The following is a 15,972-nucleotide window of genomic DNA, read 5'->3' as shown; positions in this document are numbered from 1 at the left end:
TGATTGCTTGTAGCTGAACTCCTTACATTGTGTCTAGTTTCTAGCTGATGTCTCTACAGGGTGATTTTTTGTAGCTGAACTCTCTACAGGGTGATTTGTTTCTAGCTTATCTCTCTACAGGTAGATTTGTTCATTGCTGATTGCTCTAAAGGTTGATTTGTTGCAGCTGAACACCCTGCAAAGTGTTTTGTTTGTAGCTGATCACTCTAAAGGGTACTTTGTTTGTAGCTGAACTCTCTCCACAGTGACTTATGTGTAGCTGAATTCTGTGTAACTGAATTCTCTAGAGAGTGACTTAATTGTAGCTGAATTCTCTACACAGTGCATGACTTGTTTATAGCTGAACTTTCTTCAGTGTGACTTGTAATGTTCTGAATCTCTATAGTGATATATTTGCATAACTCTCCACATGGTGACTGTCTTCTTGCTGAACTGTCTATAAGATTAACTGTTTGCAGCTGAACTCCCTACAGAATAACTTGTGATGTAATAAAATTCTATAATGGAATAAATAAATTAGCCGAATGCTCTATTAGGGTGACTGTTCTATTAGAGTATCTTGATCTCGCATTTGCTACACGGAGTTGGCTTTCGAATCATAACTCAGTGGTTTGTAATCCGATTCTTCTGTACTACTGCAAGGACTTTCTATGAAGATTATTCCAGCTATACACCGATTTTCAGCTCATTGCTCTAAGCGGTTTGCCTAGTAGGCGTGAAAACTAATACTTTTTTATTCATAAAAATCGATCGCGTAATTGTGACACAGGTTGGGTTTTGTGTCATATCTCCGTGGTCTTTATCTCGATTCCTTTCAAACCACCAAAAGGCACTCCTACGATGGTTACTCCATCTACATAGCAATTTTCAGCTCATTCCATGAAGCGGTTTACCCTGTAGGCGTGACAACAAATCGATCTTGTTTTACGCGAATAATCGGTCATAACTCCTGAACCATTCATCGGATTTGTACCAAATTTGATGCTAGGATTCGCCTTTGGACTCCCTTTCTGTGTGCCAAATTTCAAGGCGATCGGAGTACGCGTTTGCTTGTTATAGCAATTTTTGCAAGTGTGCGAAAAGACGAAGAAGAAGAAGAAGAAAAAAAAAACGAAGAAAAAAAAACGAAACTTTGGCAGCTCGTATCTCGGAAATGGCTGGAGCGATTTCCTTCAAATTTGGAATGTAGACTCCCTTGGCTGGCGGGCAACTGTGTAGCAAATTTGGTTCCAATCAGATAAGTGATCACCGAGATACAAATGTGTGAAAATGACGTTTTCGTTCTTCCTGTCAATATACTCACGGGTGTGGCGCGCCAGCTTCTTGGGCCGCACGACACACTACCGTGTGTCTTGATGTGACCGGATTTGCGAAAAGGGGTCTTCCACACACATCCAATTTACGAACTTTGGCAGTTCATAATGTCAGATAGGAAAATAGTATTGCCTTGAAATTTGGACAGTGATGAGTAACAACATAGGTTAATACATGAACAAAATTTCAGGTTAGTATCTTCTTTGAGCACAAAGGTATGGTCATTCAAGTTCATAGAATTGGATGTGTGTGGAAGACCCTTTTTCGTAAATCTGGTCACATATAATACATATGTGACCGGATTTGCGAATAGGGGCCTTCCACACATCCAATTTGCCAACTTTGACAATTGATAACTTCAGATTGGAAAGAGCTATTGCCTTGAAATTTGGGCAGTGGTGATTTCTTTGCAGCTGAACTCTCTACATGATGGTTTCTTTGTAGCTGAACTCTCTACAAGGTAATTTCTTCTAGCTGATCTCTCTACAGGGAGATTTGTTTGTAGCTGAACTATCTACAAGGTAACTTCTTCTAGCTGATCTCTCTACAGGGTGATTTGCTTGTAGCTGAATTCTGTACAGGTGATTTGTTTGTAGCTGAACTCTCCACATGATGGTTTCTTTAAATTTGTGGCTGAACTCTCTACAAGGTAACTTCTTCTAGCTGATCTCTCTACAGGGTGATTTGTTTGTAGCTGAACTATCTACAAGATAATTTCTTCTAGCTGATCTCTCTACAGGGTGATTTGTTTGTAGCTGAATTCTGTACAGGTGATTTGTTTGCAGCTGAGCTCTTTACAGAATGTTTTCTTTGTAGCTGAACTCTCTACAAGGTAACTTCTTCTAACTAAACTCTCTACAGGGAGAATTGTTTGCAGCTGAACTCTCTTCATGATGGTTTCTTTGTAGCTGAACTCTCTACAAGGTAACTTCTTCTAGCTGAACTCCCTACATGGTGGTTTCTTTGTAGCTGAACTATCTACAAGGTAACTTCTTCCAGCTGAACTCCCTACATGGTGGTTCCTTTGTAGCTGAACTCTCTACAAGGTGACTTCTTCTAGCTGATCTTTCTACAGGGTGATTTGTTTGTAGCTGAATTCTGTACAGGTGATTTGTTTGCAGCTGATCTTTTTACAGAATGGTTTCTTTGTAGCTGAACTCTCTACAAGGTAACTTCTTCTAACTAAACTCTCTACAGGGAGATTTGTTTGCAGCTGAACTCTCTTCATGATGTTTTCTTTGTAGCTGAACTCTCTACAAGGTAACTTCTTCTAGCTGAACTCCCTACATGGTGGTTTCTTTGTAGCTGAACTCTCTACAAGGTGACTTCTTCTAGCTGATCTTTCTACATGGTGATTTGTTTGTAGCTGAATTCTGTACAGGTGATTTGTTTGCAGCTGAGCTCTTTACAGAATGGTTTCTTTGTAGCTGAGCTCTCTACAAGGTAGTTTCTTCTAGCTGATGTCTCCACAAGGTCACTAGTTTGTAGCTGTACTTTCTACATGGTGGTTTCTTTGTGACTGAACTCTCTACAAGGTAACTTCTTCTAGCTGATCTTTCTACAGGGTAATTTGTTTGTGGCTGAACTCTCTACAAGGAAACTTCTTCTAGCTGATCTCTCTACAGGGAGATTGGTTTGTAGCTGAACTCTCTAAAGGTGATTTGTTTGCAGCTGAGCTCTTTACAGAACGGTTTCTTTGTAGCTGAACTCTTTACGAGGTAACTTCTTCTAGCTGATCTTTCTATAGGGTGATTTGTTTGTAGTGGAATTCTGTAAAGGTGATTTTTTTTGCAGCTGAGCTCTTTACAGAATGGTTTCTTTGTAGCTGAACTCTTTACAAGGTAACTTCTTCTAGCTGATGTCTCTACAGGTTCACTAGTTTGTAAACGAATTATCTACATGGTGGTTTCTTTGTAACTGAACTCTCTACAAGGTAACTTCTTCTAGCTGATCTTTCTACAGGGTGGTTTGTTTGTGGCTGAACTCTCTACAAGGAAACTTCTACTAGCTGATCTCTCTACAGGGAGATTGGTTTGTAGCTGAACTCTCTACAGGTGATTTGTTTGCAGCTGAACTCTCCACATGATGGTTTCTTTGTAGCTGAACTCTCTACAAGGTAACTTCTTCTAGCCAATCTCTCTACAGGGTGATTTGTTTGTAGCTGAATTCTGTACAGGTGATTTGTTTGCAGCTGAGCTCTTTACAGAATGGTTTCTTTGTAGCTGAACTCTTTACAAGGTAACTTCTTCTAGCTGATATCTCTACAGAGTCACTAGTTTGTAAACGAATTCTCTACATGGTGGTTTCTTTGTAACTGAACTCTCTACAAGGAAACTTCTCCTAGCTTATCTCTCTACAGGGAGATTTGTTTGTAGCTGAATTCTCTACAGGTGATTTGTTTGCAGCTGAACTCTCCACATGATGGTTTCTTTGTAGCTGAACTCTCTACAAGGTAACTTCTTCTAGCTGATCTCTCTACAGGGTGATTTGTTTGTAGCTGAACTATCAACAAGGTAACTTCTTCTAGCTGATCTCTCTACAGGGTGATTTGTTTGTAGCTGATCTCTCTACAGGATGACTTGTTTGTAGCTGATCTCTATACAGGTTACTTGTTTCTAGCTGATCTCTTGAATTCTCTTCAGGGTGACTGCTCTATTAGGATGACTGCTCTATTAGAGTATCTCGATCTCGCACTTGCTACACCAAGTTGGATTTCGTGTTATAACTCCGTGGCTTTAAGTCTGATTCTTCTACACCATTGAAGAGCCTTTCTAAGATGATAACTCCATCTGTACAGCGATTTTCAAAGCATTACCCCAAGCAGTTTACCTGGTAGGCGTGGCAAGCAGTCGTTTTTTATTAGCTAATCTTGATTGCGTATTTGTTACACACTGTTGGTTTTTTCGTTGTATCTTCCTGGTTTTTAGCTCGATTTCTTTCAAACCACAAAAGGTTTGAGGTTCAATAGTTAACCTATTCACCCACCAGTTTTCAGCTTCTTCCCATACGCGGTTTACCCTGTAGGCGTGACAACATATTGGTGTTATTTTTAGTGAATAATCGCTCATAACTCTTTGCCTGTTTATCGATTCCAGACAAAGTTGGTACAGAGATGCGCCTTTATACCCCCTTCTGTGTGCCAAATTTCAAGGCGATCGGATATGGCGTTCGCATTTTATAGCAGTTTTTGTAAGTGTGCGAAAAAAGGAAGAAAAATAATAAGAAGAAAAAAACCAAGAAACTAAGCCAATTTTTGAAGTCGCATATCTCGGGAACGCTTGAAGCGATTTCGCTCAAATTTGGAATGTGGAGTGCTGAAGGTGGAGGGAGTGTCCACAGCAAAAATCGTCTTGTTTCATCAAGGCAGCACAGAGCTACGGATGTGCGAAAATTGCGTTTTCTTTCTTCCTGTCAATATACTCACGGGTGTTACGCGCCGGCTTCTTGGGCCGCACAACACACTATCGTGTGTCTTGATATATATATGCATGTAATGAGCAGGGATGTACCGATACATATCGTATCAGTGGCCAATATGGAGATTTCTGCCAATATCGGTTGGTCACAATATAACCACCAAAACCGATATGATATATCGAAATAGTCTTTGCCATGGTAAAGCCACATGTTATACAGCAAACAAGGCTGAGGAAACAGTAGTTTTCTATATCCTTGAAAAGAAGCGCATATACTACGAGAAGCCATAGACATACACGCTTAACAAACACTCATTGTTACAATACTTACCAACCATACAACAAATGATCATAGTGGAGAGCTATAAAAAAAAGCCACCATGGGATGAATAAACTAGAAACACAGCTTGAAACAACCAACCATCATTACAAGCCATTAATAATACGGAGTAATGTGGACTCATCTTGGCGGGAGCATGCATTAAAATATTTTGTGGGTGCCTCACTGTCTGGGCTGTTAATTGAGGCCACACCACCACAGGAAATCAAGCATTGTCAGTGATTGTTAGCACTTGGAACTGCTTATTAAGTGTATCTTATGCAAGTTAAAGTTCCCCAGTTTCTTCTAATCTAAATGTATAGCTACACTTTATTACATTGTGTTGGTGTCGGTGTTCTGACTCAGTATATCACTTTATATTGGATCAGTTCAGAAATTTCTCTATCGGTACACCTCTAGTAATGTGTGAAATAATAAGAGTTGCTTTGTACTGGTGAGCTTAGTAGTGAGCTCATACATAGATACAGTGTAGCCACCAATCACTGATGCTACGTTCAAAACAAAAGAAAGAAACGACTAAGTACCTGAATTCAGTGACATTAATTGTGCTTTTGAAGTCAAAACTTCTATTGTGTACAATTAAATTTAAAATAAATAAATAAATAATGCAACCACAGGTATGTATTAAATGCATTAATAGACTTCTGTATTCTACAGCATACTATATTGGTTTCTTCATTGCTGCTTTTTGGCTTGTAGTCAGCATCAGCAGGGCTTGGATGGTCAACTAGCAAATGCAGAATACAATGAAGTGTCAGCAAACTAGCTACATACATGCATATATAGCTAGTCACCAGCCTTAGAAGGTGACTGCATTAATGGTGGTATAAAGGTAACTTGGTACCAAAAAAAAAAAAATTTAATTTAAAAAATAAATAAAAATTAAAAACAAACAAAAAAAAAACAAAAAAAATCACGGTAATCATAAACTGTATGCAGAAAAGCAGCCAGGTGCATGTTAGAACTTTGCATAGCAGTCTTACGGTGTTGTGTCAGCTTCTTGCACACCATACCCTTGAGTCTTATAATAGTCACAAAGAACAGTCCATTTTATTGTCATTAAAGGAAACTTCAACCTATACAACTGCAATAGGAATCATTTCAAAACACGGTGCTTGCTCTAATGTGTACATGATACAGTGTCTTCGTTATATATCTGTAGTTCTATGGTTAGGATGTGCTCCACAATTTTGCTAGGTAATTGGCATGGGACACACCATTGTGTTGTTAGTTGCATGTTAGTTTGCTTGTGTGTTATGTCTTCCTAATATTTATATTGCCACATTTGCTTGATATGTATGTCGTCACCATTGCTTGTTTGTATACCAACGTATGTCGCTTCCACTGCTTGTTTCGTATGTTACCATGGCTCGGTTTGCACATCATCTTCTGTATGTTGCAAGCATGGCTTATCGTGCATATTACTAGATGTTGTCACCATCAAATTTCTACACATTGCATGGTCTAAATTAAATAAATAACCTTGATGCTTGGGGGTAGATCACAATATATATATTTATATATAATATATTATGACCTACCTATGGCCTCTATTGTAAAGAGTTTAGGACAGAGGCGCTTCTCTGCTCTAAACTCTTTCATTACCCAAGCATCAATAAACCAAAAGTACTTCCTACTTTGGCCCTACTGGAATTACATAACCTTGCCTAGGCCATATACCATGGCAGATGAGGCCCCTAGCACTTACCAAACCCCCTCCTCAATCAATGGATTGCTGGAGGTGAAGAATGAAGATCTGAGGAACAGACCACATAAGTAGGTGAGTGATAGCGTAACTAAACATTAAATAAAGTTTAAGTTATTAAACACAGTTAATGTTGTGAAGCGTAGGCCATGCAAGTATCCAAAATATTAGCATGCAACAGTGGGCTCTAATAAGAACAACGCATGCGCAGCATCGTGAGCAGAACACGTTGGCAGTAATTCATACCTGTTGTAAGAAATCTCCCCACCCTGTCCCTACCCACTGAACAGTTCACAAACTTCACTATAAGCAGGTGCTCTATGTTAATTGGCATTGTATGCCAGCAGATAACAATTCTAGTTAGTATTCCACTGTCAATAGTGGTACTTATGTACATTTGTAGTGTAAGCAGTGGAGCAAGTAGACACATAATGTTGTTGTACTCTGTACTTCACTGTGCCGGCATTCAATTACTCAGAAACATTTACATGAAAGACTATTTGCTATTATATGCATTTTGTTGTGAGTTCTTCAGCTGCAGGTCTGACTGGATTCCTTCACTGTGCCAGCTGCTACCACAAGTAGAGATTGCTATTGAGGAATGCTCGCAGTTTAAATTTTAGTCAGGAGAGATGCTCTTTTATCCTGCCTGCAGTCACAGACAGGCCCTCTAGTTCAGAGTGTCATCAGGAAATCGGGTTGCTAACAGCTGCTTGCCTCTCCCACCCAGATCAGTATCAGGAGATGTCTTCCCATCCAAATTGCTAACTAGAGACGCTCTCTCAACCAGATCACTAGCTGAAGATGCTCTCCCATCCAAATCAGTATTAGGAGACGCTCTCCCATTCAAATCATTAATTAGAGACACTCTCCCATCCAGATCACTATCAGGAGGCACTCTCCCATCTACCAGAAGACACTTGCTGTCATGAACACTATCAAACATGACCCAGCTAGAGAGTACCAACTAGCTAACCACCATAGAGGGACCACAGTGCTACTGTCAAGTGCTGATGCTATTTGAGACTGTGCCACTCTCAACAGTGGATTGTGACAACTCTGAGAACAACGGTCATGCTCTGACCATTGTATCACCTGCGCACAGGTGTTGATGCTGTCACAATCTGGCTAAAGCCACGTGACACAAATTAGTGTTGCTAACAGCTGCTTGCCTCTCACATCCAGATCAGTATCAGCAGATGCCTCCCCATCCAAATTGCTAACTAGAGACGCTCTCTCAACCAGATCACTAGCCGGAGACGCTCTCCCATCCAGATCACTATCAGGAGACACTCTCCCATCTACCAGAAGACACTTGCTGTCATGAACACTATCAAACATGACCCAGCTATAGAGTACCAACCAGCTAGCCACCATAGAGGGACCACCGTGTTATTATCAAGTGTTGATGCTATTTAAGACAGTGCCACTCTCAACAGTGGATATTGACAACTCGGAGAACAACGGTCACGCCCTGACCATTAAATCACCTGCGCACAGGTGTTGATGCTGTCACAATCTGGCTAAAGCCATGTGACACAAATTAGTGGTGACCCGCAGGTCAACACATCACCTACTGCTGCTATAAGCAGTTCGTCCATTCTCCTTAGAGGAGTCTGAGACAGCAAGGGGCCTCACTTAGGATATCTGCCTTATCCACTAGGTTCTCCCGTTTGCCTCTATTGTAAAGAGTTTAGGACAGAGGCGCTCCTCTGCTCTAAACTCTTTCATTACCCAAGCATCAATAAACCAAAAGTACTTCCTACTTTGGCCCTGCTGGAATTACATAACCTTGCCACCCCTAGCACTTACCAAACCCCCTCCTCAATCAATGGATTGCTGGAGGTGAAGAATGAAGATCCGAGGAACAGACCACATAAGTAGGTGAGTGGTAGCGTAACTAAACATTAAAGATCATTCGTATTCTTGTTTCACTACTTTGTATCACTGGATCCCTACAACATTTCAAAATTTAATTACACAAACAACCTATATACCAAATGTTTTGACGTAAACTATACTATTGAAGTTAGTTAGTTAATGATATTGATGTTTCTTATTGGCAGTGCTTACGGATTCTTTATAATAATATTATATTTATATATATATATATATATATATATATATATACATATATATATATATCTAATCCAAAACACCCATGCTGTAAAAAAAGAGTGCGGCCCTTAAAAAGACTATGGTGAAAAAAGATGTAAAATCCAAGGTGGCAGCCAAGAAATGTCTGTGATGGTAGGTTAATGGTAAAAATTTTAATAACAACAATTCAGGTGAATTTTGTGCCAAGACCAAGTGGCACCAAATTTACCTGAATTGTCATTATTAAAATTTTTACCATTATCCTACCATCACAGCCATTTCTTGGCCGCCACCTTGGATTTCACATCTTTTTTCACCGTAGTCTTTTTGAGCGCCACACTCTTTTTTTACAGCTCAGCTGTTTTGGATTAGATTTAACTTCTTTTTGTATTTGTATGCCCCAAAGTCGGCGTATGGCCAGCTTTGGGGCTTTTTTAGCCTATCGTTTTTTTTCTTTACCATAGGAAGAAGAAAAAGATGAAGATTTATTTTAATTCATTCTGATTTTATCAGTAAATGTACAAATTATATATATATACATATATTTATTACATGTAAATTATTCCCTACGGATAGCGTGTTTGCAGCTGATCTCTGACTAGAAATGTATCTGAACTCTCTACAGGGTTATTTGCTTGTAGATGATCTATCTATAGGGTGACTTTTTTCTAGCTGATCTCTCCTTTTTCTAGCCAATCTCTCTACAGGGTAACTTGTTTACACAGTAGCTGAACTCTCTACAGGGTGACTTGTTTGTAGCTGAACTCTCTACATCTTGGTTTCTTTGTAGCTGAATTCTCTTCAGGGTGATTTGTTTGCAGCTGAACTTTCTACATGATGGTTTCTTTGTATATAGCTGAACTCTCTGCAACGTAACTTCTAGCTGATATCTCTACAGGGTAACTTGTTTGCAGCTGAACTCTCTACATGATAGTTTCTTTGTAGCTGAACTCTCTAAAAGGTAACTTCTTCTAGCTGATCTCTCTACAGGGTGACTTGTTTGTAGCTGAACTATCTGCAGGGTGATTTGTTTGTAGCTAAACTCTCTACAAGGTGATCCTTTTAGCAATCTCTCTACAGGATGAATTGCTTCTAACTGATCTCTGGATGACTTGTTTCTAGCTGATCTCTCTACAGGGTGACTTGTTTCTAACTGAACTCTCTATAGGGTTATCTGTTTGTAATTGAACTCTCTACAGGGTGATTTATTTGTAGTTCAATTTTCTACAAAGTGACTTGTTTCTAGCTGAACACTCTACAGGATGTTTTTTTGTATCCGAACTCTCTGCAGGGTGATTTGTTTGTAGCTGAACTGTCTACAGGATGGTTTCTTTGTAGCTGAACTGTCTACAGGATGGTTTCTTTGTAGCTGAACTCTCTGCAAGGTGATTTCTTCTCGCTGATCTCTCTACAAGGTGACTTCTTCTAGCTGATCTCACTAGTTGGCGACTTGTTTGTAGCTGAACTCACTACAGGGTGATTTGTTTGTAGCTGAACTCTCAACAGGATGATTTCGTTGTTGCTAAACTCTCTACAAGGTGATTTGTTCTAGCTGATCGCTCTACAGGGTGACTTTTTCTAGGTGATCTCTACTCATGGACGGATCTAGACTTTTTAAAAGGGGGGTTCTGTTCTGGAATTGCAACTGCAATTTCAACCTAGCTGTTAGTGGAAGACCAAAAAACAGAGAAAAGGTCATCACCTGCTGACAATAACTACCTCTTACCATAGATACCCTCACCAACTATATTTCCTTATTTATAACTTCACACGTAGCCTGCTACACTGCTCTTCTTAAGAATACTTTGACTGCTCTATTAGAGTATCTGAGGCTCTTTCAAAAAAGGGGTTCCATGGAACCCTTTGAACCCCCCTGGATCTGCCTCTGCTACTGGGTGACTTGTTTCAAGCTGAACTCCTTCTAGGGTGATTTGTTCATAGCTGAACTCTTTGCAGGATGACTTGTTTGTAGTTTATCTCTCTACACGGTGATTTGTTTCGTTACACACCTTCGGTTTCGTGTCATATCTCCATGGTCTTTATTTTGATTGCTTTCAAACCACCAAAACGTACTCCTACAATGGTTGATCTATCCACAAAAGGATTTTCAACTCATTCCATGAGGCGGTTTACCCTGTAGGCGTGACAACAAATCGATCTTGTTTTCCGCGAATAATTGGTCATAAATCTTTAACCGTTCATCGGATTTGCACCAAATTTGATACTAGGGTTCGCCTTTGGACTCCCTTTCGTTGTGCCAAATTTTAAGGCGATCAGAGTACGTGTTTGCGTTTTATAGCAATTTTTGCAAATGTGCAAAAAGACGGAGAAGAAAAAAACAAAGAAGAAAAACTAACACTTTGGCTGCTCGTCACTCGGAAATGGCTTGAGCGATTTGCTTCAAATTTAGAATATGGACTCCCCTAGCTGGCGGAAAACTCTGCAGCAAATTTGGTTCCAATCGGATAAGGTATCACTGAGATACAAAGGTGTGAAAATGACGTTTTCTTTCTTCCTGTCAATATACTGACGGTGTGGCGCGCCAGCTTCTTGGGCCGCATGACACACTATCGTTTGTCTTGATATATATATATGCGTACGTACATGCATACATGTTTGTGTGTGTTTGTGTGTGTGTACTAATGTTTATTAATAACTTGTAGTTCTCTGTCCATCACTTACTGATCCTAATAATGGAACAATCAATTGTTCACTGGGAGATGATGGAATTCCTTCCTATGAAGACACTTGTAGTTTCACATGTAACACTGGTTATAAGCTAACTGGTAGTGACACTAGGACCTGTCAGAGTGATGAAAACTGGAGTGGTTCTGACACCTTGTGTACCGGTAACTTTAGCTACTATTCTGTATGCGCATATTATAACTGTCATTAGCAATCTTTAGTGCTGCTACGTGCTTAAAGCAAGTTAAGTCATACTTTGTGACTTAGATACCTTGTTAACCTCTTCATTTTTCAGAAGTTAAAATTTTTAATGTGTTTACGGCTTTAAAGGAGTTAGCTACAGCCATGTGATAGTCCATTCAGTTTACAGGCTTTACAGGTTTTTGCAACTGAATTCATCGCCTTTGCAATTGAATTTGTCCCATTTGCAATTGAATTCGTTGGTTTTTCAGTTGAATTTGTTAGTTTTGCAATTTAATTTGTCATGTTTACATTACAATTCGTCATAAACAAAATGGCTCCAAGAAACCAATCATTCATTAAGAGATGACTCATTTACGCCATGGAGAGTTACACTTCAGACACTAGAAGGTAATTGGAGCTGGTAGTATGCGAAGCTAATAGCTGTCTAACAAATTAATTAGCTTGCTCGCAAGTGATCACACCCATTGCGAATGGAGTAGTAGAGTTGGGAATGTTGCTGGAGAGGCTGTAATGGAAGAATTATTACCTTATAAAGAGTTGTTTACTACTGTTGTACTTGAACAAGTTTTTGTAGCAGCTGCTACATCTTGTTTTCATGTTTTCTTCAGCTGCCATTCTTGTTACTGACAAATTTAACTGTAAAAGTGATGAATTCTATTGCAAAACCGACTAATTCAGTTGCAAACAGGACTAATTCAATTGCAAAAGCGACTAATTCAATTGCAAACGGGACTAATTCAATTGCAAAAGCGACAAACTTAATTGCAAACAGGACAAATTCAATTGCAAAGTTGCTAAATTCGAAAACCTGTAATAGCCTTTTTTGCCTCTGGTGAGAAAGAGCTATATTAGAGTATTTAATGCAGAGTTGCTGCTTTATTAAAGTGTTTTACCAGAGCAAAGTAACATTTTGGTATAAAAATCCAATCAGTATTTTGTTATGAGATTTATCAGTTGGTTATTCCCTTCCCCATTTCCCAAGTATGGTCAAATTCCAAAATTGAATACTTTTTGAATTTACCTTTTCATCCAAATTTGGAAGAGAATTTAAATTGGATGATTATTGTTCATCTCTCTATCTAACAATACAGTAGTACTGTTACTATGCTGTTTGAGTATAGACCTCCCCCAAAAATGATGCACACTACCTAATACACTATCTTTAAAAATCATCCTAGAAATACCTTGCTTGACAAAAATCACTTTTATGCAATAATATTAGTCCATCTAACATCAAATATGGCATTAAAAATAAGAAAACACTTACAGGCAGCCGGATATAGTATTTAAAGAATAAAATCACCAAAACTCAAATTTTCGTTTACCTGTCTGCCTGCCTGCCTGCCTGCCTGCCTGCCTGCCTGCCTGCCTGCCTGCCTGCCTGCCTGCCTGCCTGCCTGCCTGCCTGCCTGCCTGCCTGCCTGCCTGCCTGCCTGCCCACAGTTGCAAGGCTGAAGTCCAAACAAAGCAGTGCATGGCCACCATTTTACACCACAATAACAAAATCACCAGTGAGATATGCTTTTTGGGGTGGCTCCGATGAGTGTGTGGCCACTGCACCTTGTCTTTCCTTTTATCTTCAATCGATCAGGCTAGTATTCGTTCTTCTTCTGCAGTGAAACCATATTAAGGCATTAACTTTCCCAATCAACACTTTCCTTAATCATGATGACACACCCCATTATTATTGTTCTAGCTGTATTCATCAAGACACACGGTAGTGTGTTGTGCGGCTCAAGAAGCTGGCACGCCACACCGTGAGTATATTAACAGGAAGAAAGAAAATGCGGTTTTCACACCTTTGTAGCTCTGTGATCCCTTATCCAATTGCAACCAAATTTCCTACAGAAGTGCCAGCTAGATAGGGGAGTCCACATTCCAAATATGAAGAAAATCGCTCCAGCCATTTCCAAGATACGGGTGGCCAAAGTTTGGGATTTTTTCTTCATTTTTTTCTTCTACTTCTTTTCGCACACTTCACAAAATCCGCCATAAAACACGAATGCATGCTCCAATCAGGCTGAAAGTTGGCACACTTAAGGGGCTCATTAAGGCAAATCTCAGTACCACGTTTGGTACAAATTCGATGAACATTCATGGAGTTATGACCAATTATTTGCGTAAAATAAGGCCGATGGGTCTGTCATGTCCACCGGGTAAACCCCTTGAAGGAATGAGCTGAAAATTGCTATGTAAATGGAGTAACTATCGTAGGAGTGCCTTTTTGTGGTTTGAAAGAAATCCAGTTAACCCTTCGAGGACCAAAGTCCAATATATTGGACGCAAGTACATGGGCTAGTATAAGCCGTTTTAACTAGTTATCAGTACACAGTAGAAAGAATTCGCTAATACCACGATACTCACCATGACATTCCTGACAAAATCACACCAAGTATTGCTTGGTTTGAAAAGAATCTCTGCTGCTATAGGCCACCAAGAAAAAGTAGTTCTTCCATTATCATCCGCCATTACTCTACACCTGCTACTTTGATTGACCATATGTGACTGGATTTTGGAAAAACGATCCAAATCGCACATTAGAAGTTTCAAGATAAACGGTTTTAAAGAATTGAAACCAGCATAACTCTCCAAGGATAGCAAGCACGCGTATGAAATTTACACAAAAGATGCATCAATCTGTTACCTTTCAAGCCACTTCCAGTACTTGTAGCTGCTTGTACAGTTTCCCGCCAAAAAAGATAGAAAATCTGAGCAGTTGGACGAGCGAAGTAGTATCACGAGTGCTCACAAAGGGGTGGAGGCTGGGGGGTAGCGGGGAGGGCAAAAGATAGGCCTCAAAATGGAGGCAGACCACGATTGGAGTCCAGACACGAGATTACAGGGCTGTGCTGGCTCCTTAGTGGCTGATATGTAGCAAAATCTACAGAGAACACGTCTGGCCAACATTATTAGGCTGTCCACCAGTAAACCACTGATTCTTGCCAAGCCAGGTCCTTCACAAGGCCTGAAACCACCATTTGGGCACTCCACACCACCCAGAAAAGACGTCTACTAAAACCAGCCTCGTGTAGTTTGAGTAGTGCTGAGGGTCAAAACTTGTAGTACGATAGTGTAGCTATCCACTGGTGGTGTTAGTTTGATTTTGCCTGATGTGCGATTTGGTTCGGTTCTGTAAAATCTGGTCACATATCTCGATGGTACTTCATCGTAGCGCATCAAACTAAATGCCATTAGACTCAGCACGTGATGGCGATTCGATTTGTATACAAAAGATCACGTGACTACCTCATGAATACGTGATAAAGAAATAACGAAGAAGACATTCGGTGGAGATGACATCGCCTGTTCTTCGCTTCATATCACAAGTACTGTTTTGTGTAAAACAAAACTGTTATGATATTATTGTTGTGTATGAAATTATCATTAAGTTATTTCCAAACAATAATCCGTCTTTGTTTTACAGCAGGCTACTGCCTTCCTTATAACACAAAGTTACGTGTTCCTCCATACCTGAAAATTAATTTGGTCCTCGAAGGGATAAATTATTAAAGGCCATCGAGATATGACACAAAACCCAACCTGTGTCACAATTATGCAATCAATTTTTATGAATAAAAAACTATTAGTTTTCACGCCTAGCAGGCAAACCGCTTGGAGCAATGAGCTGAAAATCAGTGTGTAGCTGGAATAATTATCATAGAAAGTCCTTGCAGTAGTACAGAAGAATCAGATTACTAACCACTGAGCTATGATTCGAAAGCCAACCACATGCAGCAAATGTGAGATCGAGATACTCTATAATAGAACAGTCACCCTAATAGAACATTCAGCTACATTTATAACTTACTCCATTATAGAATTATATTACATTGCAAGTTATTCTGTAGGGAGTTCAGCTACAAATAGTTAATCTAATAGACAATTCAGCTACAAGCAAGTCACCCTGTAGAGAGTTCAGCTACAAATATGTCACTATAGAGATTCAGAACATTATAAGTCACACTGAAGAGATTTCAGCTATAAACAATTCACCCTATAGAGAGTTCAGCTGCAACAAGTCACTCTGTAGAGAATTCAGCTACAAACAAGTCACTGTGTAGAGAGTTCAGCTACAAAAACAGCTATCCAGTAGAGAGTTTATCTAGATCAGCTACAAACAAGTTACTTTAGACAATGTTCAGCTACAAGTAAGTCACTCTGTAGAGAGTTCAGCTACAAAAAAGTCACTCTGTAGTACAAACAAGTCACTG

The 15,972-nt window shown here is 39.7% G+C and overlaps 1 protein-coding gene across 3 annotated transcripts in view; it reads left to right on the top strand.

Moving 5' to 3' along the window:
• Positions 1-15,972, top strand: part of LOC136250834 (uncharacterized) — a 443,931-nt gene that overhangs the window by 194,855 nt on the left and 233,104 nt on the right. For 2 of the 3 annotated variants that reach the window (XM_066043154.1, XM_066043153.1), the window contains exon 8: positions 11,536-11,721. The exons of the other annotated variant lie outside the window; for it this stretch is intronic. In XM_066043154.1, coding sequence (XP_065899226.1) covers positions 11,536-11,721 — 186 coding nt within the window. The remainder of the gene's footprint in view (positions 1-11,535; positions 11,722-15,972) is intronic. 3 annotated transcript variants of the gene reach the window in all.

The sequence above is a fragment of the Dysidea avara genome, chromosome 3, assembly GCF_963678975.1.
Source record: "Dysidea avara chromosome 3, odDysAvar1.4, whole genome shotgun sequence".
NCBI lineage: Eukaryota > Metazoa > Porifera > Demospongiae > Dictyoceratida > Dysideidae > Dysidea > Dysidea avara.
The sequence above is the reverse complement of the archived record's forward strand: the minus strand, read 5'-3'. Positions and strand labels throughout refer to the sequence as shown.